The 25,986-nt window shown below is 45.6% G+C and overlaps 1 protein-coding gene across 1 annotated transcript in view; it reads left to right on the top strand.

Moving 5' to 3' along the window:
• The first annotated feature begins 1,296 nt into the window (after positions 1 to 1,296).
• Positions 1,297 to 25,986, top strand: part of LOC146009234 (alpha-2-macroglobulin-like) — a 213,705-nt gene continuing 189,015 nt past the window's right edge. Inside the window, exons 1-2 of the mRNA XM_083149395.1 lie at positions 1,297 to 1,441; positions 13,106 to 13,289. Coding sequence (XP_083005521.1) covers positions 1,374 to 1,441; positions 13,106 to 13,289 — 252 coding nt within the window. The 5' untranslated portion in view covers positions 1,297 to 1,373. The remainder of the gene's footprint in view (positions 1,442 to 13,105; positions 13,290 to 25,986) is intronic.

The following is a 25,986-nucleotide window of genomic DNA, read 5'->3' as shown; positions in this document are numbered from 1 at the left end:
TCTCATATGGGGCAGCCACTGGGTTTGGGGCGTCTCACCCCAGTCTTCAGCCTCCGGCGTTCAGGGTCAGCGTGGTCTGATAGCAGGGGAGCGCTCACCACCAGGATCAGTCCGCTTCCTCCAGCCACTGGACAGAGCGTTTTTCAGGCAGGGCAGCCGGATCAAGACTCACCTCAGTCTTACTGCCGGGAACTCGCCTCAGACAGAGAGGCAGCACAGGACGTTGCCGTATGACGCGACCTCCAGCTTCCGCCCTCACAGAGGGCTTTGCCCGGCTTGCGCCGCACACAGGGAGACAACGCCGGGTGCTGCAGTGCGATGCTGCCGACAGATCTCGCTCTCCAACCTCCGCCACCACAGGTCAGCCTTTAACCGGGGGTTTAGAGCTAATCCTCAGCGGGGAGAGCAGGAGTTAGGTGCGGTGAGCTAGGGAGAGACGCTGGGGAGCTGAGACTCACTTCCCCTCACACGCATGCCGCCGTGGCTCCGCCCTCCAACCTCGTCACCAGGGTTAATAATCAGTAACAGGAGTTATTTGTTTCCAATTTGCCACAGTACTGTACATTAGGAATAGCCTTTTACTGCCATTTTACTTTATAAATGCCCTTTTACTAGATAACATACCTTGTGCCTCAGTGATGCTTCTGTTTCCTAGGAAACTAGCATGATACTCCCTCAGTGATATTGGTTCCGCTAACAAAGTGGCTTTTTTATGAAACGATCCAAAAAGGATGCACACGCAGCATAATATGTGGCATGCCTATTTTTATGATATGTGGTATGCCTAAATTCTGTGTGCATTTGTTTGCAGATACAGCAGCTGTCACTCACAGAATATTATGTACCATTTTGTATGATGATGCATCTTATTCATAAAGCAATGCGAATAAGATGCAAAATAAGACACCAGATGCTAAAGGAGTTGCACAGGGCCTGTCAGCTCACTCATGCGAGGCATCTCCCGCTGTGTGGTGTAGGTCAGGCTAGGTGTATATTTTATAAAATATTAAATATTAGAGAAATTATATTTAACGGAGTAAATCACAACACAAATTACATGATGTTCACTGCTAACAGCTACATATCATTTTAATGATTCTGTTGTTCAGACTCTGCTTAACATTGTATTAAACTAATCTATAGTAAAACATTTATAAAAGTTCTTATAAAGCAGAATCAGATTACATCAGTGCAAGTTCATGAACATAACCTGCATGGAAGATAAGAGTTCATGTGTTGAAATATTACTATTCAGCCAATTGTCTCCCCAGTATGTTTAATATCCTCATACGCCTCCAGCAAGGGAGGTGGCAGAATATATATATATTGGACAACAGAGAGACAAATTCGGCGGAGGTGACTTGTGGGCCAACATGCAGCTTCTCCTGGTGTCCGTCTGCCTGGCCATCTTCAGCTCAGCACTTACATCAGCATCAGACCCGTAAGACAATTATTGTGGGAATGTATTACAGGTTGGGTCTCCTTTATCCACAATGCTTGGGACTAGAAGTATTTGGATATTGGATTTTTCCTTATTTTGGAATACTTGCATTCAACAATGAGATATCTTGGGATGGGACAAAACCATAGTGCATTTATGTTTCCTAAAAACATAGCCTGTAGGTAATTTTATACATTATTGTTGATTATTATTATTATTATTATTATTAATAATAATAATAATTAAAAAAGGTTGTGCAATTACACAAAATTAATTTATGTTTCATATAGACCTTACACACAGCCTGAAGGTATTTTATACAATATTTGTCAGAACTGTAAGCGTTAAACATTTTGGATATGAATTACCTGTATTTTTACTGTAGTAGAAGTGACACACGCACGCACGCATACACACATATACATTTTTTTTTTTTTATTGCGTCTTTATTTAATTTTCCATATCAAAACACAAAAACATACAGTACAAGGAATATTATTCGTGTTACAGCTTGTTGCACTATACTTTATACCATAGACAAACACAAAAACGAAGACAAAGACATAGACAAAGTCACGCTTCCCCTGTCGAGACCTCTCCTATTGAACTACACACATTTTTTCCTTGACCTATTGCACACAGCCCGTTAAATTGTACCCCTGGACTCTTCTCCACTCAGTAATCACTCACTAGATAATGCACCCTCCTAGCTATGCCCCCTTTACATCTTTTGCATTTCCTTGGTCAATGGGTCCGTACATTTTTCCCAACCACAGCGTCACCGTGCTACCTATCCAATATCCTTAGTGTATTGTATGTGATTTTTTCCAAACTTAAAAACAACATGCTATCACTCGGTTACACTACCTACTGTCTAGTAGCTACACTCCCTCTGTAGACCTTACTATGACAGCTTCCCTCACAGTGCAAATACATACCGTGTATCCTCTTTTTTCATAAATCACCATTTACAATTCTATTCTACTCGTGCACATTGTGCGCCCCCCCCCCCCACCCTAGAAAGGAAAAAATAATAATAATTTGATTATACAATATATACTGGGCCTACCACGCCCCTATCTGTGTAAGAGAGGTTGTCACACCTCATACGTACTTCTCAACCTTTATTTACTATATAAGGAACCACGTGTTTATACATTTGACCTCACATTATTACTAACCCTATGGTTGGCTGACCTATTCCAGTACCCCCAGATGCCCTGATATTTAATCCACGTACCCCTGGATGCATGCACGTATTTTTCATGTTCACTGGTCTGATTGACCAGATTGACCCATTCTTCATGGAGGGGACCCGTAGGGGACATCCATCTGCGAGCTATTATTACCTTTGCTAAGGCCGTTAAATTCCTAGATAGTAGTTTCATTTCCCTGTTAATTGTCCCTTCCACCCAACACCCCAGAACCAAATTTAGCTTATTTAGGGTGACTCGTGGGACACCTATCTGAACTAAGGTTGTTATTATTGCATCCCAGAACCTGCTAACCACCCTACAGCTCCACAGCAGGTGATCAAATGAGGCCTCACCTTCTCCACATTTTGGACACTTATCCGATCCTGCTCCAGCATATTTTTTCATCTTAACTGGCGTTATATAGGTCCTATGGAGGATATTAAATTGGACCTGTTTTGTCCTCATTGAGTTGGTCGCCTGCCGTGGACCTGCCAGAGCCGCCCTCCACCTATTTTCATCAACCTGGGGGATGTCCTCTGTCCATTTTAGCCGTAGAGCCCCCAATTCCTCAGTTTGCACAATGGAATGCAAATAGTGGTACATTTTAGACAAGCGTTTGCTCTATGCTAGTTGTTTAATGAAGATTTTACAGGGAGCCTCTTCCACATTCCACTGCGCAACCTTACCGCCCTGAGACATCGCACTCCTGACTTGCAGATATCTAAAAAAGACTTCCTTCGGAAGCCCAAACTCTGCTTGTAACTGGGAGAATGATTTCAGCACCCCTTCTTGGCACCATTGACCTAGTGTGCTAATTCCATAGGCGTTCCATACTCTCCCCCCTTGTTGTTCTTTAAGTTCCCTCATACCTGGCAGGGAGAGAATAGGGGTGTCCGGATCCAGACCCGCCACTTTTTTTAATTTACATGACCATTTCCATACTTTTACGGCTTGGCTGATTATAGGGGGAAAATCCCGCCGAAGCCCCTTCACAAACAGTCTCTGAAGTGGAGAATAATCTGGATCCACACACTCCACCAGGCTCCATAACTCTTCTGAGTCCTCACCTGGCCTAACCCAGGCACAAATTTGTACCATCTGGGCAGCCATATAATATACTTTAAAATCTGGAAGGGCCAATCCTCCTTTTTCTCTATCCCGACACATAGTATCCATCCTGACTCTGGGTATTTTATCCCTCCATATAAATGAGGAGACAATACTCTTTATCTTCCTAAAATACCCATCGCCAATGAAAAAAGGGGAGTGTTGTACTATATACAGGAATTTAGGCAATATTGCCATCTTCACCAGGTTGACCCTTCCAATTTGTGATATCTGGAGTCTAGACCAGCTACGACATTTAGACTTTAATACATTTATGAACGGGATTATATTCTCAGTAATAAAATCTACTGAATTCCTAGTGAAGCTAATACCAAGATAACAAAATTTTTCCAACCTCTTCAACTGAACTATTGGTGACTGGCCAGTCCCACCTACACTCCCTAACTGAATATAATTAGATTTATCCCAGTTCATTGTAAGGCCGGAGAATCCCCCATACTCTTGTACAAGTCTCATTACAACAGGTAAGTCCGCGGGAGACGCCAGCCCCACCAAGAGGTCATCCGCATACAGAGAAACTAGATTTCGTCCGGTACATCTCCCCTCGGCCCCTCCCCCCAGGGCTGATCTCAACGCACACGCCAGGGGCTCCACCACCACCGCAAACAGCAGAGGGGATAGAGGACAATCCTGACGCGTTCCTCTGGAGAGAGAGAACGAGGGGGATGTAAACCCATTAATGGTCACTCTAGCTCTGGGATTTTGATATAACAATGCGACCCTTTTAATGAACCTCTCCCCAAACCCAAAGGCCTGTAATACCCTCCATAAAAAAGGCCATTCAACTGAGTTGAATGCCTTGTTCGCATCAAATGATGCGAGCATTGCATCCGACCCCCTCATTTCCGCGTTCTGAAGATAGGTATAAGCCCTTCTAAGATTTATCATAGTGGACTTCCCCACCCTAAAACCCGTTTGGTCCGAATGGACCACCTGGTCGATTACCTTCTGTAGTCTAGTAGCTAGTATTTTGGCATAAATCTTTGCATCCGACGTGATTAACGAAATAGGCCTGTCGGAGTCAACTCTAGACGGGTCTTTTCCACCCTTGGGAATCATAATTATTGCGGCCTCTGTCATAGACTGAGGGATACACTCCTCTACTTCCATACATTGAAAAACCCTCAGCAACTGCGGGCCTAGTTTCCCAATATACTTCTGATATACTTCCCTGGGGAGGCCATCTAGGCCAGGTGCTTTACCCCCTGGGAAAGAATTAATGGCCGCTATCACTTCCTCTACTGATATGGGCGCCTCCAGCATATCCTTTGAGATGGGATCCATGTATGGAAGTTCCACCCCTGCCAGGTACCCACATATATCTTCATTACTACAAATCAATTTAGATTTATATACTTCCTCAAAATACGTGGAGAACTGCTCTGTTATCTCGGTAGTGTTTATCACCTCTTCACCTGATTCCAACTTAATCATAAATATAGTATTGGACGGGCTTTCCTGTTTCATAATATGTGCCAGAAATTTCCCAGTTCTATCAGAGTCTGCATACCATCTATTCGACCCCGTGACCAACCTCCGGCAAGTTACCTCCTGCAAATACTCCACCCACTCTTTTTGAGCAGCCTGCCACGCTGCCCAGGCTATATCTGATTTATTGGGCAGGAATATATTTTCAAAATTAATCATTTTGACTTCGAGTTCGCTCGCCCTCTTACGATTTGAGAGTTTCAGAAAAGCTATCCTTTTGATAAACACCCCCCTCAAATAGGCCTTAAAGGCATCCCACACAAAGATATTAGGGGAGGACCCCTCGTTTTCTTCAAAGAATTCATCTATCCTTCCCTCCATTGTCTCCTGCTCCCTCATTTGCGACAACCAGTAGGCCTGCAGTTTCCAGTATCTATACCCTGTCTGGATCTCTAAATCAATCTCCATAGTAACCGGAGAGTGATCCGAGATCCCGCGTGCCCTATAGTCCACCTGGGTGATTTTATTAAGGGCCTTCTCAGAGACTAGGATCAAATCTATCCTTGAAAAAACTTTATGAGAGGAGGAATAACAGGAAAACTGCTGAAGTTCTGGATTTCTTATGCGCCATGGGTCCTTCCACCCTATCTCATCTATAAACTCGGAAAACTTATTTCCTTCTCTAAGGATTTCACTCTCCGACCTATTCCATCTGTCAAGGCGAGGCTGGAGTACCTTGTTAAAATCTCCCATACATATTACTATATTTTCGGGAAATGCTGCTGCAAATTCCACCGCCTTTCTCACCACGTCATAGGAGAATGGGGGCGGGATATACACTGTAAGTATACAGAATCGTACATGCTCAATTGCACATTCCAAAAAAATATATCTTCCCCCGGTATCAATCTTCACAGAGCCTACTTCAAAAACCACAGATTTTCTAACCAGAAGTGCGACCCCCCGGGAGGAGGTAGAAAAAGGGGCATGGAAGCTATGGCCTATCCATGGGCGTTTTAAAGAACCCAGGCGTTCATTGATCAGGTGGGTCTCTTGCAAACATATGATGTCAGATTCCAGACTCCTACACTGTTTCAGAACTAAAGCTCTCTTTACCTTACAGTTCAGACCTCTGACATTCCAGGTCAAAAATTTAACCATCTACACTGAATAACGATTTATAACCTTGAGCCCACATACTTAAAGGTCACTCAACCAATATCCGAGGCCCATCAGGTACCGTCTAGGGGGTGATCTTGATCCTGCTGTGAACATACATAGACACATACAAATACACATAACCACAAAAACTCCCCCCCCCCCACCCTCCGCCCCCACCCTGTATAACCAAAACCCTTGGAATACCTATATCCCTACCTCCCATCAACAACCCACCCCTCCCTTTACACTGTAGCCATCAGGAATATCCCCTGGGAAAAATAACTAATGTCCACCAAAAGAGGCCTACCCCCCCCCCCCCCCCCGCACCCCATGCTGCCTTACACCGAATCTAGAAACAGGAAAAAAATATTCAGCTCATTTCCCCCCACTAACTTTGCCTTTAAACATTTCACCAATCCCACCAAGATTAGCATACATATGGTGACACTACCCCACTCATCCTGAACACAACACATTATAGAGACTAAGGCAAACTAAGTAGAACTTCTAGTATGACATAGCATCTGACAAGTCAGTTAAGGAACCCCTTTTTCATGCCAACACCTGTTTCCTTCCAGGGTATGTAGCATCAAGCCATCTCGCCACCTCCCCAGGAGTGAAAAAAAACTTCGTAGCCCCATCCGCCACCACTCTCAGTTTGGACGGGTAGAGCATAGAATATTTTAATTCCAACTCCCTAAGGCGAACTTTAATTTCCCTAAATTTCGCACGGTCCTTCTGGACATCCAGAGGAAAGTCCGGAAAGGCAGAGATCCTCCTTCCATTATAGGCAAAGTCCCCCTTATCCCTAGCCAGTCTTAGCACACTGTCCCGATCTTTAAAATTTAGGAACTTGGCTATTAACGTACGGGAAGGACCACCAGGAGGGGGAGCCCGGCCTGGAATGTGATGGGCTCTCTCAATAGCAAATTGCGCAGAAAAGGCTTTACTGCCAAACATCTGGGTCAGCCACTCTTCCAGGAATTTTTCCGGGGCATTACCCTCTACGCGTTCCTCAAAGCCAATAAAGCGAATATTGTTCCGCCTTAATCTGCCCTCCATATCGGACATTTTTTGACGTATTTCAATCATATGTCCACCCAAGGACTTAACCTGGGACTGCAATGGGCCGATCATATCTTCCACTGCACCAATTCGGGTCTCAGCCTCCGTAACTCTCTCACGAATTATTTGGGCATCATTCCTCAATAGAGTAATATCAGACTGTACTTTGTTAATTTGTTCTAGAAGGCGAGTCTCACATGTATTGATTGCTTCTAGGACTTGTTGTAACGTTACCTCAGGTGGTGACGGGTTTTTATTCTCCTTGGTAGGAGTAGACAGCGGAGTATTTGCCTGAGAGCTGCTGCCAGCCTGTGACCTGGCGTATTTCTCCAGTCTGGCTGCTGCCGTAGTTTGGCCTGTTTTGCCCATGATTGGAGTTACACAAACCCCTTCTGCCAGAGGAAGGAATGTATCGCCCCACTGACCCGGCGTAACTCAGACTCACGCTCAGTCTACCTGCGTCAGAACACAATTTGCTTAGTCCCAACCACTCACAGATGCACCGATTAAATGTTAGTTCAGGCTTCTCTCGTGTGAGGTAACCAACCTGTAACCCGTCTCCCACCTGGGCCCAGGCTGTGTACTATACAGTCTCTTCCACCTTTATTGCTTGCCTGCAGTTCGGGCCAATACTGCTGCTGGGCACACACACGAAACACCGCTATGTACTCCCCACTGCCCCGTGCCTGCTGCTCTTTTTATGCAGCCCACCAGGTAATAGAGGCAATTTAAGTCAACGAGCAATAGTTATAAACTGCACCAGGGGGGTCAGTCAGTACTTCAATATGGCTGTGCCCAGCACGACTCACCCACCAGCATCAGGGCTCACTGTGTCCGTTAAGTACCACACCAGAGGCAATAGGCCAGACCTCCCGCCTTCTGCTGCCACCGGCCTGCAGCTTGACTGAGTCGTCGGATGTCCAGCCAGTCCACCCGTCGGGCCGCCTCTCACACAATCCCGGGCCAGGTCCCAGTTTCCTGTAGTCTTCTCACTGCTCCAATGGGCACCCGCTGGACAGCCACCTCTTCACAGGCAGTCGACTACTGCCCTGCCAGCTGTGGCCAGTCAGTGATTGATTCACACCCTGCCGCGGCGCCTCTCACCCGCCGCAAGCAGGGACTCCACGCAGGCTTCCCACTGGCGTCACAACTCCGGGCAGGCACTTGTAAGGACAGGCTCCAGGTAGACCCCCGCCACAGCGTCCCGAATCCGGCTGCTGGAGCTCCCCTGATGGCGGCGTCTCTCACCCGCCGCTTACAGGGGCTCTGTGCTGGCGTGTGCGGGCGTCTCGCCGGCGTCCCAACCTCTCTTCAGACAGGCACTGGCCGAGGCAGACACAGGGAGGACCCCCGCTGCAGCGTCTAGTGTCCGGGAGCCGGCTCTCACTCGGACCCACCGAATCACCGCTCAGCCTCTCAGCGGGTAAAGCCACACACCGCGTCCTATTTTGATGTTTGTCAGAGGGGGCAGCTACAGGTCTTATTGCGCCGACATAGGCTCACCAGCGCATGGAGAAGCACATGGGGAAGAGCTTCATTGCAGTGGTGTGCAGGGGGGAGCTCGGACGCACTCCCTCACTCACGTCCTGCCGTGGCCACGCCCCCTCATACACACATATACATACACACACACACACATAGATATATTGAGGGGTGTAGTCAATGAATTTTGCGAGCTGTGGCAGCGAGCAGTGCCAACTGCTTGCTGTCACAGCTCGCCTGGTCATTACACGCTGTTTCCCCCTCACTAGGTTATTGTAGCAACAGGGAAGTGGCGTGTGCGACCTCTGAAACAGCGAGGCTCGCGTCTAAATGTAGCGATCTCCCTGCATTAGCCACGAGCCTCAATCCTATGACAGCGAGGATTCATCCGGAACATAGAATGGGGTGAACGGCCGGCCAGGGGGTAAAACGGCGAGGGTCCCTTTTTTTCGGTTAACCCTCTCACTGGCCGCATTGAATACGGCCCTATGTCTTAACCCCTTAGCTACTGAAGGCTTTGTGCTTGATGCATCCCAACATCAGTATTAGGTTTTTTTTTTTTCTTGTAGTACCTACAGAAGTTATTATAATATAATATTATAATATTTAATATTATGATGCTGGCTCAGTACAGATGCCTTATATCATATTAAAGCTGTGTTGGCAATATCCTGTCAAAATAATGCTGTTAAAAAGAAGAGAAAATGGTACTCTTGTTTTTTGGGGGAGCCTTTGGCTAAAATGTGAAACTTAAACTTTTAATTTAAAGACAGGTTGAGTCAGGGGCAGATTGGGCAGGAAAAACCAGCCAGGGAAATTTTTGGAAGCAGCCCTAATGGGGGGTGGGGTACGGTGATAGATGGGGACTGGTGAGGGGGCGGGCAGACTTTCCTCAGATGCAAGAGCTTTTACAAAACTGAAACTACCAATGTTTATTTGTTTGATGACTGGGCTCTTTTATAGGGATGCAGCTCTGATGTTATAAAATGGGCCCAATCCACAATGCAATCGTTGATTACATTGCACAGATGTATCAATTGTTGCATGCAGGGAGAGAGCATGCAAGAAAGCTCTAGCACACTCCAGTCTTTTCGGGGTATTTTTTGTGAAAAATATCCACACAGTAGTATTACCCCTTACACGTTATGCCCACACAGTGATAGTGTCCCATACAGGTCATGCCCACAGTAGTAGTGCCCCTTACATGTGATGCCCACAGTTATAGCCCTCGTACATATAATTATATATAGCTGCCCCCATACACATTAGAGATTATATAAGAAACATTAAAACAACATTTTATGGCAAATAAGAAATATTATTTATTTTATAGTGCGTGAACACTTTTGTAGAAGCACTTCCGTTTAGCAGGCATTAAAGCGTGTGCTGTGTAGAGCGTACTTTAAGTTTGAACTGCTGCCAGCAGAAGGGGAGTAGGAGTGGGCAGGGTGCAGTCAGACGTTCACTGGGCAGGGCATCAGACGGCCTTGGTACACTGGCAGGCTGTGTAGTAGGGAAAGAAACTCCTACGCTCCAGCTCCCCTTGGCAGTGCCAGCAGAATTACCAGCAATCACTAACTTTGCCTGCTGTCATATGGCTGGCTTCAGGAGGCTGTCAGTACGGCAGCTGCTGCTGGCTGTGGCAGCTCTAAATGTCATAGCCAGTCAGCTCTGTCTCTTTGCGCAGCTGAGGAGCTCAAGGAGGTGGAGCTACCCGGCTATGACACTGAGAGCAGTCGGGAGCGGCCACAGCCAGCAGCAGCCAGCAACATATATGAAGGGGACAGCTGATTGCATCCCTCTTAACGCGCCTCCGGGTTGAAAGAGCTTCTGCACATGCGCAGAAGCTCCAATTTTGGCCCTTATTCTGGTTGGTGCGGCCAGAGCCGCACACGGGGCTCCGGCCGCACAAACCAATCCCCGCCCACCCTACGGATCGCCACGGCCGTCCGTACACGGACGGCTGGCGATCCGCATAAAAATGGTGGAGGCTACGCCTCCACCATGGTGGGAGCTGCCCCCTGCATTCGATGGTCGTCGACCATCGAAGGCAGGGCCGCACGCCGCGGCAGCTCCCGCAAGCTGAGACCACACGGACAATCGTCCGTGTGGTAGCTTGTATGGGGGCTGAAAGCTGACATCCGGCGACGTCAGCTTTCCGCCCCCATGAGTTGCGTCATGGCCTCATTACCATGCATACGCCCCGCGTTTGCATGGGAACGCCCATGAAACGCGGGGCGTACACATAGGGAAATGAGGGCATGATGCCTCTCACGCCCCTATACGCCCCCTTTGCGGCGGACGAAATACGTCTGCGGCGAAGGGGGCTGCACATGCGCAGATTCACCTCTGCGCATGTGCAGAGTAAAAACATCGGCGGTACGGCCGCACGCGGGCCGTACCGATCCGATTAGAATAAGGGCCTTTATCAGCTGAGCCCGGCTTGGGAGGAGAATGGCCACAGTGAGGGGAGCGGGACCCGGCCCACTGGAAACTACCCTGGCATCCTGGTGTCCCAATCTGACCCTGGGTTGAGTATCCATTATCCTAAGATCCGTTATACAAATTATTCCTAAATATATAGTTTCCAAAATGTACTTTTTTTTGGTAATAACCTAGTGGGACATCTGTAACTGGTACTAAATATGTGCAAGAAAATGATTGCTTGGCATTTAAATTCAGTGCCTGAGATAGTACACAAACCTGGTTTCATGCGCAAATTAAATATATTTGTGTGCATTTGTTGTGTTTATACAACATAAATGCTAGATACCTCATTGAAATATCAAAATATTTCGAAATACGGAATAATCCATTATTCAAAATGCTTCTGGTCCTGAGCATTTTGGATAAGGGATACTGTACCTATATGATAAAAGGTAGGGATGATTATCCCCTTTTCAACATAACGTAGCATAGGACAACAGGATAATATTCACAGGCAGGACAAACATAAATAATATATGAAAACACATGTATAGTCAGAACTGGCACCACTATTATGCCTTATGTGCCGGGATCTGGGGGGCTGAGGATGTAAGGATGTCTATGAGGAAGACATCCTTGTTGTACTTAATGCAGGAGGCAGCTGTGGAACTTCTCAGATGCTACCTCCATTCACTTGAGAGGCTGGAAAGTAGGCCATGATGGCAGTGTGGGGTCTGATAGTCATTTTCTATTATGCCTGTGCACCTGTTTCTCAATCTCTCCACTTGTGTCTCCTCTTACACGTCTTCTATGTTGCTGTATCTATGTATACCTACTTCTGTAAATGAACAATTGCACAAGTGATAAAATAATAGTTCATGGTGCTCTTCTATGGTTTGGTATTTGGAGCCACCAACATGTTGGAGATGTGGCTTTAGATGTGTCCTCATACTCTGTTGCTCAAGTCGCACCAAATCACCCCTCCTGACCAGGTTCCATATAACGGTGGCACTGAGTGTCTTTTCTCTTTCAAAATAAGAACATCATTGCATGAAAAAATTATGATTGGGAATGAGAAACCTACATTGCTAGTTTGCATGGACTAATGTAATGTGCAACATTTGTATATCTGTATTCCAATGAGTCGCTGCATATATATATATGGCAAAGTTCCATTGTGCTTCATCTGTGACTGTAATATGTAGACACTAGATATATGAGGATGCTCCTTATAAACATTAATTGTAAAGCTTAGGATTAAAAGTCAATGTTGGGACTGTGGCAGGGACAGCATTATTACACATGAAAGTAATGTGGAAGATCCAGTCCAGATTTTAGAGCAGCAGCAGGGAAACTGATGTGATCAGGGTTGGGCTGATTAGCAGCACCTGTGCTCTTCTGATATAAGGGTTTAACTTTCCAGGGCAGAGAGTTAGGGCTCCTGATGGTGGAATAGCTGCCCAAGTGATAAACTGGTGTGTGGATTACGGTGGGACCACTGGAGCCTTCTAAAGAGTTTGTACTATGCTGTGACACCTGTATTCTGCAATGTTGTAACCTTCCTCGCTTATGCTGGTTACCTGGTATGCTGTGACCTGCTCCAAAAATTAAGACCAAGACTTCATCCTGATCCAGTGTATTTGATTCTTTGTCACAGTACTTACTGTATATTTACTCACAATAGCTTATCTTATAATTAAAGAGCTATCCCTGCTCTATAAATGTTCATACTATAAATTATGAAGTATTTCCATTTGTTCTTTCTGTGTCTATGTAGGCGCTATGTGATCACAGCTCCTGCACACTCGGTGCAGGGATCCCAGCAGAAAGTCTGCGTGACCTTCCTTGATCTAGATGGGGCTGTTGACCTCAAACTGTCCTTGCACAAAGATGAGCACACTCATATTATTGCTGAGCACAAAGTAGACACCGCGGATTACTCCAACTGTTTCCCTTTCCAGGTGAGTACACATGTCTAGCATACAAGGTTTGTGGACTAAAATTCCTCCTTAATATTATTGTGAAACTCCTCAATTTATCATAAACTTTATGACAGCGTAATGCAAATAAACACAGGATTATAGGAGATATTAGTAATAAAAAAGAGAATAAATACTGGCCACAGCAGCTTCCAAATAGAGGACGCCTAACTCACCCACATATATTGAGTTTATATTGTATACGTACAGAACGATGTGTCTGTGAAATGTCAATGTAATTTCAGTGAAATTATAATGTCATTTCAGCAAAAATATGCATAATGTCCCTGTTAATTTCAAGAAGACTTGGGGGTAGATTTACTAAAAGATGGGTTTGGTGAATTTTTTAATAGGCCATCCATTACATTTTATACTACTAAATTTACTACTCTTCGGTCTGGATGGTCATTTAAAATTTGCTGGTACTGGGGATTAAAAATGCCAAAATCACCGAAAGTTTGGTGACACCGACCAGTATTTTGCTCTAAACTGCTGTAAAACCACCACAACACCGCTGCAAAGCTGCTGCATCACTTGGCAATCAGGAGGTGGCGACTTCCCATGGGCGTAACTACGAGAGGCAATGGATTTGCCTGTATCTGGGCTACAAGCCCTGAAAGGGCACCTGCATGTACAGCATAGCAGCACCTGTGGGGTTTACTGTAAGATCCAAGTGCGACCGCTGCTCTTCCAATTAAGCCCTGTGACAAACCCACTGGAGAGTTAAATGCCTCTATCTAAGGAGCCTTGCCAACACCTGCAATAGGGGACAGGATGGCTCCCATTTTATACTGCTTAGCGTGCATTGGCGCAAGCAACGGTGCACCCCCCCCCCCCCCCCCCCTGCTGAAACATGAGATAAGACACACCAGTGAATAATGATTTTACAAATTGAAGATGTCTGAATCTCATTAGTCTAATCCTGACACCCCAGCCATAGTCAGACATCATGGATGGAGACCTGCCATTTCATTGCAGGCTTCAGTCCCTGTAGACCGGCTGAGAGCGCTCTTTATAAGAGGGGGGCAAATTCCAACATGCCTGAGTGACTAGGATGAGCTTACACCCCTGGAACCTCCAATACACTTTTGATAATTAAGTCAATGATGTATTTATCAAGGAGATTATAACATTTAAAATATTCTAATAGAGGCAATAGGGGGACATTTACTAAGATGAGAGTTCTATTTCACATGATATGTTGCTATGGGCAACCAATCAGATCCTGTCTATTATCTCCTAGAGGGTGCTAAATAAATAAGAAGTAGAATTTGATTGGTTGCCCAAACATCCCATGTGAAATAGAACTCGTATCTTAAGGGCCCTACACACAGAGGGATTTGTACCAGAGATTTATAATGGGAGATTCAGCATGAGAGATTTTAAATCTCTCACAGAAAGTGTTTAGGCGACTTCAGGGGGATAAAAAGCCTTCAAATTTAAATAATGGGTTGGAATAAAGCCTGGGGGACTGTCATCTTCTTTCTCTATAATAGAAAAATATAATTAAATAATGTAAAAAAAAATGGCATGGGTCCCCCCCCACGAGCATGACCAGTCCCGGGCTCTCTGAGCTAGTCCTGGTTTCTTGAATACCAGGGGTAAAAATTCAATAAGGTCCCACTATATTCAAGTAACCAGCACCGGCTCTTAGGCCGGTCCTGCTTCTGAAAATACAGGGGACAAAGTGAGTGGGGGTCCCCCATATTTTAGGGACCAGCACCAGACTCCACTAGCAGGGGGTGTAATGCCATAGCCAGTGGACACGCCTGACTGTGCCTTGGGGCCAAAGTATTACCCTCCCTAACTAGTCAGCCCAGGCCGGGAGTTTTTGGGGAGGTGGGGACCAACCAAATAAAGTGGTCTCCACTCTCCAGGGCACCCCAGGCCTGGGCTGAAGCCCGGGGCTATCCCCTGCACCCCTGGGTGGTGGGGCAGGGTTGATAGCTGCTTTAAACAGTAATTTTGTCCTTTACATTAGGACTACAGGTCCCAGCAAGCCTGCCCCATGGGGGAGCTGTGGGTGAGGGAGGGCGGGGGTCGGAAGTGCTGTGGATGGGGGGGGGGTTGGGGGAGGGGTTGTAGGCGGTGCCACATCGCCCACTCAGAAGGCCTTGCTCATCCCCTCGCCACACATTTGGGAGATGTGTGCAGGAGCATCTGAGCGACTGCACTGAATAATCTGACTTGGCCATTCTGAATCTTGGGCAGATGCAGAACGGTGGGGGCATGCATGTAAATAGCTGTGTGGGCCACCTACAGTACACAGTGATTTACATGCATTTTCAGGCATTTTCTGAGGGATTTAGTAAATGTGTAGGGCCCACTAGTAAATTTCCCCCAATAATATTTTTTTTATTTGATTTGATCTTCAGATTAAGCTGAAGAGTATGTACTCTATTGCTGTGTACACACGGTGCAATTAGCGCTATTCATTTAAACTACATGTGTACGTGTGTACATACCTAAGCAATTGTAAGAGTAATATTGGGTTTAAAGCTGTGTACACACGGTACCAATTTGGCTATATCTTAGTTTTATTGCTAGTGGCAGAGGGGCACTGGCTGGGTGGGGTCTCAATCAATGAACTTAAGGGGTATACACATGGAGAACTTTTAACCCCTTCCTGACAGAGCCAGTTTTTGCGTTCCTGACAGAGCCCTTTTTTTCAAATCTGACATGTCTCACTTAAGTGGGGATAACTTTTTTTTGCTTTTACTTATCCCAGTGGTTTTGAGATTGTTTTTTCGTGACACATTGTACTTCAAATTAGTGGTAAATTTGGGTCGATACAGTCTGTGTTTTTTTGTGAAAAATACCAAAATATCGTGAAAAAATGGAAAATTTAGCGATTTGCAAAATGTTAAATTTTCTGCTTTTGAGACAAATAATCTTACCACTCAAAATAGTGAATAACTAACATAGACCATATGTCTACTTTATGTTGACATCATTATTTCAACTTCCTTTTAATTTTTTGGGACACTAGGAGGCTTACAATATGAATAGCAAATTCTCAAATTTTCAAGAAAATTTCAAACACTGATTTTTTTAGGGACCAGTTCAGTTCTGATGTGACTTTGAGGGACTTGTATGTGAGACACCCCCATAAATGATGCCATTTCAAAAACTGCACCCCTCACAGTATTCAAAACAGCATTTTGGAAGTTTGTTAACCCTTTAGGTGTTTCACAGGAATTAAAACAAAGTGTAGGTGAAATTTCAAAATTTCTTTTTTTTTTGCAGATTTGCAATTTTAATACATTTTTATAAGGAACACAGTACATTTTACTAGAGAAATGTGACTAAAAATTGATTCCCCCAATTCTTTTGTTTTCATAAATATCCTATATGTGGCCCTAGTGTGCACGGTGACCAAACCACAGGCTTCATAATAGAAGGAGCACCTACTTGATTTTGGAGCCTCCTTTTTATGAGATTATTTTTTAGGCACCATGTAGGTTTCAAGGCACCATAAGATGCTAAAAGTTAGGAACCCCCCCACAAGTGACCCCATTTTGCAAACTACACCCCTCAGGGAATTCATCTAGGGGTATAGTGTACATTTCAAACCCCCAGGGGTTTCACCAATTGTGGTACAACTGGGCAGTGAAAATGAAAAATTATTTTTTTTACACAAAAATGCAGTTCTGGCTCCAAATTTGTCATTTTCAGAAGGTATGAAGGAGACAAAGCACCCCAAAATCTGTGCCCCAATTTCTCCCGAGTACGGCAATGCCTCACATGTGACCAAAAAATACCAGTTGGGTGCATGGCAGGACTCAGAAGGGAAGGAGTGATTTTTGGATTTTGCAGCTCAGATTCTGGTGGAATTTTGGTGGGTGCTATGTCGCATTAGCAAGACCCCCCAAGCACCAATACAGTGGAACCCCCCCACAAGTCACCCCATTTTGCAAACTACACCCCTCAGGGAATTCATCTAGGGGTATAGTGTACATTTCAAACCCCCAGGGGTTTCACCAATTTTGATACAAGTGGGCAGTGAAAATGAAAAATTACATTTTTTTACACAAAAATGCAGTTCTGGCTCAAAATTTTTCATTTTCAGAAGGTATGAAGGAGAAAAAGCACCCCAAAATCTGTGCCCCAATTTCTCCCGAGTACGGCAATGCCTCACATGTGACCAAAAAATACCAGTTGGGTGCATGGCAGGACTCAGAAGGGAAGGAGTGATTTTTGGATTTTGCATCTCAGATTCTGGTGGAATGAATGGTGGGTGCTATGTTGCACCAATACAGTGGAACCCCCCCACAAGTCACCCCATTTTGCAAAGTACACCCCTCAGGGAATTCATCTAGGGGTATAGTGTACATTTCAAACCCCCAGGGGTTTCACCAATTTTGATACAAGTGGGCAGTGAAAATGAAAAATTACATTTTTTTACACAAAAATGCAGTTCTGGCTCAAAATTTTTCATTTTCAGAAGGTATGAAGGAGAAAAAGCACCCCAAAATATGTGCCCCAATTTCTCCCGAGTACGGAAATGCCTCACATGTGACCAAAAAATACCAGTTGGGTGCATGGCAGGACTCAGAACGGAAGGAGTGATTTTTGGATTTTGCGGCTCAGATTCTGGTGGAATTTTGGTGGGTGCTATGTCGCATTAGCAAGACCCCCCAAGCACCAATACAGTGGAACCCCCCCACAAGTCACCCCATTTTGAAAACTACACCCCTCAGGGAATTCATCTAGGGGTATAGTGTACATTTCAAACCCCCAGGGGTTTCACCAATTTTGATACAAGTGGGCAGTGAAAATGAAAAATTAAATTTTTTACACAAAAATGCAGTTCTGGCTCGAAATTTTTCATTTTCAGAAGGTATGAAGGAGAAAAAGCACCCCAAAATCTGTGCCCCAATTTCTCCCGAGTACGGCAATGCCTCACATGTGACCAAAAAATACCAGTTGGGTGCATGGCAGGACTCAGAACGGAAGGAGTGATTTTTGGATTTTGCAGCTCAGATTCTGGTGGAATTTTGGTGGGTGCTATGTCGCATTAGCAAGACCCCCCAAGCACCAATACAGTGGAACCCCCCCACAAGTCACCCCATTTTGAAAACTACACCCCTCAGGGAATTCATCTAGGGGTATAGTGTACATTTCAAACCCCCAGGGGTTTCACCAATTTTGATACAAGTGGGCAGTGAAAATGAAAAATTACATTTTTTTACACAAAAATGCAGTTCTGGCTCAAAATTTTTCATTTTCAGAAGGTATGAAGGAGAAAAAGCACCCCAAAATATGTGCCCCAATTTCTCCCGAGTACGGAAATGCCTCACATGTGACCAAAAAATACCAGTTGGGTGCATGGCAGGACTCAGAACGGAAGGAGTGATTTTTGGATTTTGCGGCTCAGATTCTGGTGGAATTTTGGTGGGTGCTATGTCGCATTAGCAAGACCCCCCAAGCACCAATACAGTGGAACCCCCCCACAAGTCACCCCATTTTGAAAACTACACCCCTCAGGGAATTCATCTAGGGGTATAGTGTACATTTCAAACCCCCAGGGGTTTCACCAATTTTGATACAAGTGGGCAGTGAAAATGAAAAATTACATTTTTTTACACAAAAATGCAGTTCTGGCTCAAAATTTTTCATTTTCAGAAGGTATGAAGGAGAAAAAGCACCCCAAAATCTGTGCCCCAATTTCTCCCGAGTACGGCAATGCCTCACATGTGACCAAAAAATACCAGTTGGGTGCATGGCAGGACTCAGAAGGGAAGGAGTGATTTTTGGATTTTGCAGCACAGATTCTGGTGGAATGAATGGTGGGTGCTATGTTGCACCAATACAGTGGAACCCCCCCACAAGTCACCCCATTTTGCAAACTACACCCCTCAGGGAATTCATCTAGGGGTATAGTGTACATTTCAAACCCCCAGGGGTTTCACCAATTTTGATACAAGTGGGCAGTGAAAATGAAAAATTACATTTTTTTAAACAAAAATGCAGTTCTGGCTCAAAATTTTTCATTTTCAGAAGGAATGAAGGAGACAAAGCACCCCAAAATCTGTGCCCCAATTTCTCCCGAGTACGGCAATGCCTCATGTGTGACCAAAAAGTGGCAGGACTCAGAAGGGAAGGAGTGATATTTGGATTTTGCAGCACAAATTCTGGTGGAATGATGGTGGGTGCTATGTCGCATTAGCAAGACCCCCAAAGCACCAATACAGTGGAACCCCCCCACAAGTGACCCCATTTTGCAAACTACACCCCTCAGGGAATTCATCTAGGGGTATAGTGTACATTTCAAACCCCCAGGGGTTTCACCAATTTTGATACAAGTGGGCAGTGAACATGAAAAATTACATTTTTTTGCACAAAAATGCAGTTCTGGCTCAGAATTTTTCATTTTCACAAGGAATGAAGGAGACAAAGCACCCCAAAATCTGTGCCCCAATTTCTCCCGAGTACGGCAATGCCTCACATGTGACCAAAAAATACCAGTTGGGTGCATTGCAGGACTCAGAAGGGAAGGAGTGATTTTTGGATTTTGCGGCTCAGATTCTGGTGGAATGAATGGTGGGTGCTATGTGGCATTAGCAAGACCCCCGAAGCACGGTGAAATTATGAACCTAATATTCCATAGATGTGTGGTATATTTTAAAACACTCCTTTATACATAGGCCGGGTTTGTCGGGGCAAGTGTCACACTGGAAAATAGTTTGCTTTCTTATTCCCTTTTTATAGCAAACTTTGCACCTTTTTTGTGTCCTGCCCTTTTTTCCAGTGGAGGGGATTTCATCAGGAAAATGCTGCCCTGGTACAATACGGGGGCCAGTACTAGAAGTACTGGGGCCCTCTGCCTGCTGGTTCCCAAATATTAGGCCCTTTATGACTTCCTCTTGAAAGTGCATAAATGTCCCCCTCTGGCCGGTAGAACGGAATAGCACGTAAGCGTTATACAGTGCCATCTGGATGATATACACGGCCACCTTCTTGTACCAGATTTTTGTTTTCCGCAGGGCACTGTACGGCTTCAGTACCTGATCTGAAAGATCCACTCCGCCCATGTACCTATTGTAATCCAGGATACAATTAGGTTTTGAGGTGTGGGTACTGGTACCTCGTACAGGGACGGAGGTGGTACTGTCTCCGTGAATTGTTGTCAGTATAAGGACATCCCTCTTGTCCTTATATTTGACCAACAACATATTTTCGTTGCATATTCCCCTGCTTTCACCCCTTCTCATTACTTGGGCAATGTGCGTTTTTGGGAGGCCTCTTTGGTTCTTGCGCACAGTACCGCAAGCTGCTGTACCTCTTGAACCAAGGGCCTTAAACAGGGGGATGCTGGTGTAAAAGTTATCCACATAGAGGTGATAACCTTTATCCAGGAAGGGGTGCACTAAATCCCAGACAATTTTCCCACTAACACCTACGAGGGAGGGGGGGCATTCTGGCGGTTGAATTCTTGAATCCTTCCCTTCATAAACCCTAAACCTGTGGGTGTACCCTGAGGTGCTTTCACACAGTTTATACATTTTTATGCCATACCTTGCCCTCTTACTGGGAAGGTACTGGCGGAATTTAACCCTTCCTTTAAAATGTATAAGGGACTCGTCGATACAAATAAATTTTTCAGGGATGTACACCTCTTCAAATTTGGCACTGAAATGATCAATGACCGGCCTGACTTTGAATAGCCGGTCAAAGGTGGGATCATCTCTGGGTGGGCACTGTGCATTATCGGTGTAATGTATAAATTTAAGAATTGTCTCAAATCGAGTCCGGGGCATGGCCATACGGTAAAATGGAGTACTGTACAGAACATCTGTACTCCAATATTGCCTAATTTCTGGCTTTTTTACTATGCCCATATGAAACACCAGACCCCAAAACGTCATCATCTCTACTGCATCTACAGGGGTCCACCTAGCAAATGATGACGTGGGGTTTTGAGCAATAAACTGCTGGGCATATAAATTAGTTTGGTCCACCATTAAATTTATAAAATCATCAGAGAAAAATAATTTGAAAAAGTCAATTTCTCTGAGACCTGTGGAATCAAATTGGATTCCTGGCATGGCCAAAAACTCAGGAACCTGGGGCTCAAAATTGTCTGGTGGTGGGGTCCATACTAGATCAATTATTGGGGGGGGAATCTCAGCTGATCTACGGGGGCGTCTTTGAGGGGGTCCCTCATCACCAGAGGAGGAAGAGGAGCTTAAGACGAATCCTTCAAATTCCCCACTTGCATCACTGCCTGTGTCAGAGTCAGAGGCAAGCATGGCATATGCCTCCTCCACTGAATACATTCTCCTGGATGACTGGGAGGACATTTGGGAGGACATTTGGGAGGACATTTGGGATGCCATTTTTATTTTTGTGTTACTGGTAGTGAAATGTTTCAACACGTGTATAGTGTAGGGGGGGGTACAAACTTTATTTCAATCCGGGGGGTATGTAGTGTGTAGTGTGTATGTGGTGCAGAAAAAAAAAAATACTTTATACCAATAAAAAAAAAAAAAAATGAAGGGGTTAAAAATAAAAAATTGAAGGGGTTAAAAAAAAAAAAAAAAAGGTCCTGCGCCAAAAATTGAGCACAGATGTTGGTCAGTAACGTCTGTCACTGAACAGCGCTCAAAGGCAACAGGAATCTGATCAAAAAAAAAAAAAAAATTGATCAACCCTGTGCCGAAAAAGCTGATCAGTGATGTACGTCACTGATCGGCGCACAGTGGCCACAGGACACCCACAAAATCAGTGTGTGTAAAAAAAAAATTAAAAAAAGACCCCACAGCACTCACAAAAAAAAAAAAAGGTGATCAGTGATGCGACACTGATTACCAGTGAGGGACAGCAGGTGCACAACCTTTGGTGCAACTGACAGTGCAACTGGCAGCAACTGACAGGTATATATATAAAAAAAAAACCTCTGCGCCCCCAAAAAGTTGCTGATCAGCACAGATATACTGATCAGCACAAAAGGGGGGGTAGCAGACACAAAATATACACTCTCTATCACTCTCTGTCACTATCTCTCTCTATCTCTCTATCTCTCACTATCTCTCACTATCTATCACTCTAGGACACTGCAGCAGCAGCACTGACAGTTATATGTATAAAAAAAAACTGCACCCCCAAAAAGGGGGGGTAGCAGACACAAAATATACACTCTCTATCACTCTCTGTCACTATCTCTCTCTATCTCTCTATCTCTCACTATCTATCACTATCTATCACTCTATGACACTGCAGCAGCAGCACTGACAGTTATATATATAAAATAAAACCCCTGCACCCCCAAAAAGGGGGGGTAGCAGACACAAATCTCTCTATCTCTCTACCTCTCACTATCTATCACTATCTATCACTGTATGACACTGCAGCAGCAGCACTGACAGTTATTTATATATAGAAAACCCCTGCACCCCCAAAAAGGGGGGGTAGCAGACACAAAATATAGCTCTCTCTGTCACTATCTCTCTATCTCTCTCTATCTCTCTCTATCTCTCTCTCTCTCTATCTCTCTATCTCTCTATCACACTGCAGCAGCAGCAGGAAGTCTCAGGAAGTCAGATCCAGGAAGCGTCCAGCACGCTACAAGCAGTGATAAGGTGATCAGGTAAGGTATTTGCAAGGATCAGGTAAGTATTAGCAAGGATCAGGTCGGTATTCACGGCAGGCAGGCACGGTGACCGTTCTGCACGCTATTCCAGACCGGAATGGCATCTGCAGCGCAGTCACCGTCAGTTTAAATGTCGCGCCTTGGCTGTGATTGGTCCGTGGGTCCCACGGACCAATCACAGCCTTGGGGGCAGGTGGGGTGAGGGTGGGGTGAGGTGTCATCGTCACCGATGACCCCCTCATGCCCCCTGACGCCCGGCGGTGATTGACACCTGTGTTACCGAGCGTCCGATTCGCTGGTAACACAGGAAAACGCTGTGAATGGCTGTTCACACTGAACAGCCAATCACAGCGATCGCCGACGGGGGGGCGACATCGCAGCCCCCCCTGGGCATGCAGGGACATGTCTGCTGTCAGGGACAGCAGACATCGTCCCTCTGTCACTGCGTCTCGAGACGCAGTGACAGTTTAAACTCATGACGTACATTTATGCCATGTGTCGGGAAGTACCTCCCGGCCATGACGTAAATGTACGTCAAATGTCGGGAAGGGGTTAATAGGAGATTTTGACTAGATAGTCAAAATCTCCTAGAAGGTTAGCCAAAATCTCCCTATTTTTCTCCTGCTCAATATTGTCTAGCAGAAATTGCTTAGTATACAGTAGATTGACTGTGCAGGCAAGGCAATTTTGACTAGATCATAGACTATTATTGCTTAGACAAAATCGCTTAAGGCCCATACACACTGGTCGACTTTGAGCTGAAAGTCGCTTAAAACAGCAGGTTTGAGCGGCTTTCAGCTCAAAGCCGATAATGGGTTTTTACCGCATTTTTAGTTTAGAGAATCTCCCCCTTTACTTCCACTATCACCTCTATGCTGATAATACTGAAATCTACCGCTCCTTTGCTAATCTCTCTCCCTCTCTCCTCACTCATATCTCCAACTGTCTCTCTGCTGTCTACTCTTGGATGACCCAGCAATTTTTTAGGCTTAAAATCAGTGGTGCAAGTAGAATTTTTTTCTTGGTGGTACTGATAGCCTCCACCAAAAATGGGCATGGTCATGTGTCATCAGGGGGCGTGGTCACACAAAGCTAGAGGAGTGACTAAATGACAATAGAGGTGTGGACACAGGAGACAGGGAATGAGAAACAGGGAATTACTGGGGGTGGGTTGGCTCTTGCTTGGGGGAGAGCCAGGCAGCTTGTGCTTACAATAGTGGAGCCTGCTCTTCATTCTGTCGGCGCTGCTGATGCCTGTCAGTGTGACAGGCTAAATCAGCAGTAGCCGGTAGCTGCATACAGCACCAATCATAACGCTGGGTGGGCGGGCTGCGGATGCATTATATTTAGACTTAAAATGAAAATAGAAATGACAGTGGATCAGGGGTAAGTGGTACTGCGTACCTGCAACATATTTCTTACAGGTACTCCGTACCACGCCGTACCCCCTTACTTGCAACACTGCTTAAAATATCAAAGACTAAGATGTCATCTTCCCACCCTCCTGCATAAAGCCTGACCCTCTCTCATCCTGATCTTCTGTTTATGCTCACTTCTTCCCCTTCTGTGTCACCTCTGTCTGTCTAACCCTCCCCTTTAGAATGTAAGCTCTCACGAGCAGGGCCCTCTCTCCTCATGTGCCTTTCTTAAGCTGGGTACACATCTATACAATTGTCGGGCCGTTCTTCCGTTCTGGGTCGGACAGCCGTTCAATTGTATAGGTGTGTACACTGTCCCTACCGACCGATAAACGGCAAAAAACTGTCTTGACCGCCCATACTTGGTCGGTCGATGGTTCTTTGCAGTTTAATTTTCATCCGACAGGACGGCCCCATATCGGTACAAAAGTGCAGTGTGTACGCACGTCCGACCGATATGCTGCCGTCCTTGCGACTATACTGACAAAGCTGGAACGCCCATGTGGGCGTTCTAGCTTTGACTAAAAAAAAAAAAAACGGCGTGGGGTCCCCCCCACAGCCGTAACCAGCACCAGGCTGAAGGAGCCGGGGCTGGTATTAAAAAATCAGGAAACCCGACAAATAGGGCTTCGCTGATTTTTTAAAACCAGCCCCAGGCTCCAGGTCCGGGGCTGGTTTCCAAAATACGGGGGACAAAATGACTAGGGGTCCCCCGTTTTTTAAGAACCAGCCCCAGGCACAACCAGCCAGCAGGGTAATGCCACAGCCGGGGGACACTTATGATATAAGTTCCCGCGGCCAAAGCATTCATCCCTACTGACCAGTCAGCCTGGCCAGGGGCCCTGGGGGAGTGGGGACCCCCCCAATGAAGGGGTCCCCCCGCTCCAGGACTTACCTGACCAGGCTGAAGCCTGGTACTGTCCCCGATGCCCCTGGGCGGTGGGCATCGGGCTGATGGAATGGTGTAAAAAAATAGAATAAAAACTATTGTTTTTTCCTGTGGAACTATGAGTCCCAGCAAGCCTCCCCCGCATGCTGGGACTTGGAGAACCACAAGTCCCAGCATGCGGGGCATTAAAGGGCCCGCTGGCACTTGTAGTTCCACAGAAAAAAAAAATAGTTAAATAAATACACACTGACACATATGAAAAATAAAAGTTTAATACATACATTCATTACACAAACACACTGATACTTACCTATCTTGATCCCGTAGGTAGGTCCCTGGGTCCGGTCCACTGGCTTGGTTCCGGGGCTGGTCCGGGTCCGGGGCTCCAGGGCTGAAGAGTCCGGGGTCCTGGATCCGTAGTAATACAAATGGGTACCTGGGGAAGGAAATCCAACTCACCTGTCTTCTGGCGACCACCCCGGCATCTGCTGTTCAAGACGCGCTGCTAAAATGTAGACGCAGTAACTGGTCTATATAGAACTTTAGTCACCCTGCCGGCTGACTAAAGTTCTATATAGACGTGTTTGCGCCTAAATTTTAGTCAGCCGGCAGGGTGACTATAGTTCTATATAAATGGGTTTGCGTCTAAATTTTAGGCACCCTGCCGGCTGACTAAAATTTTGACGCTAACCCGTCTATATAGAACTTTAGTCAGCCGGCAGGCTGACTAAAGTTCTATATAGACCGGTTACTGCGTCTACATTTTAGTCACCCTTTTAC

This window comes from Crinia signifera, chromosome 6, assembly GCF_055691185.1.
Source record: "Crinia signifera chromosome 6, ASM5569118v1, whole genome shotgun sequence".
NCBI lineage: Eukaryota > Metazoa > Chordata > Amphibia > Anura > Myobatrachidae > Crinia > Crinia signifera.
Note: the sequence above shows the minus strand (reverse complement) of the source record. Positions and strands in the feature narration are given on the sequence as shown.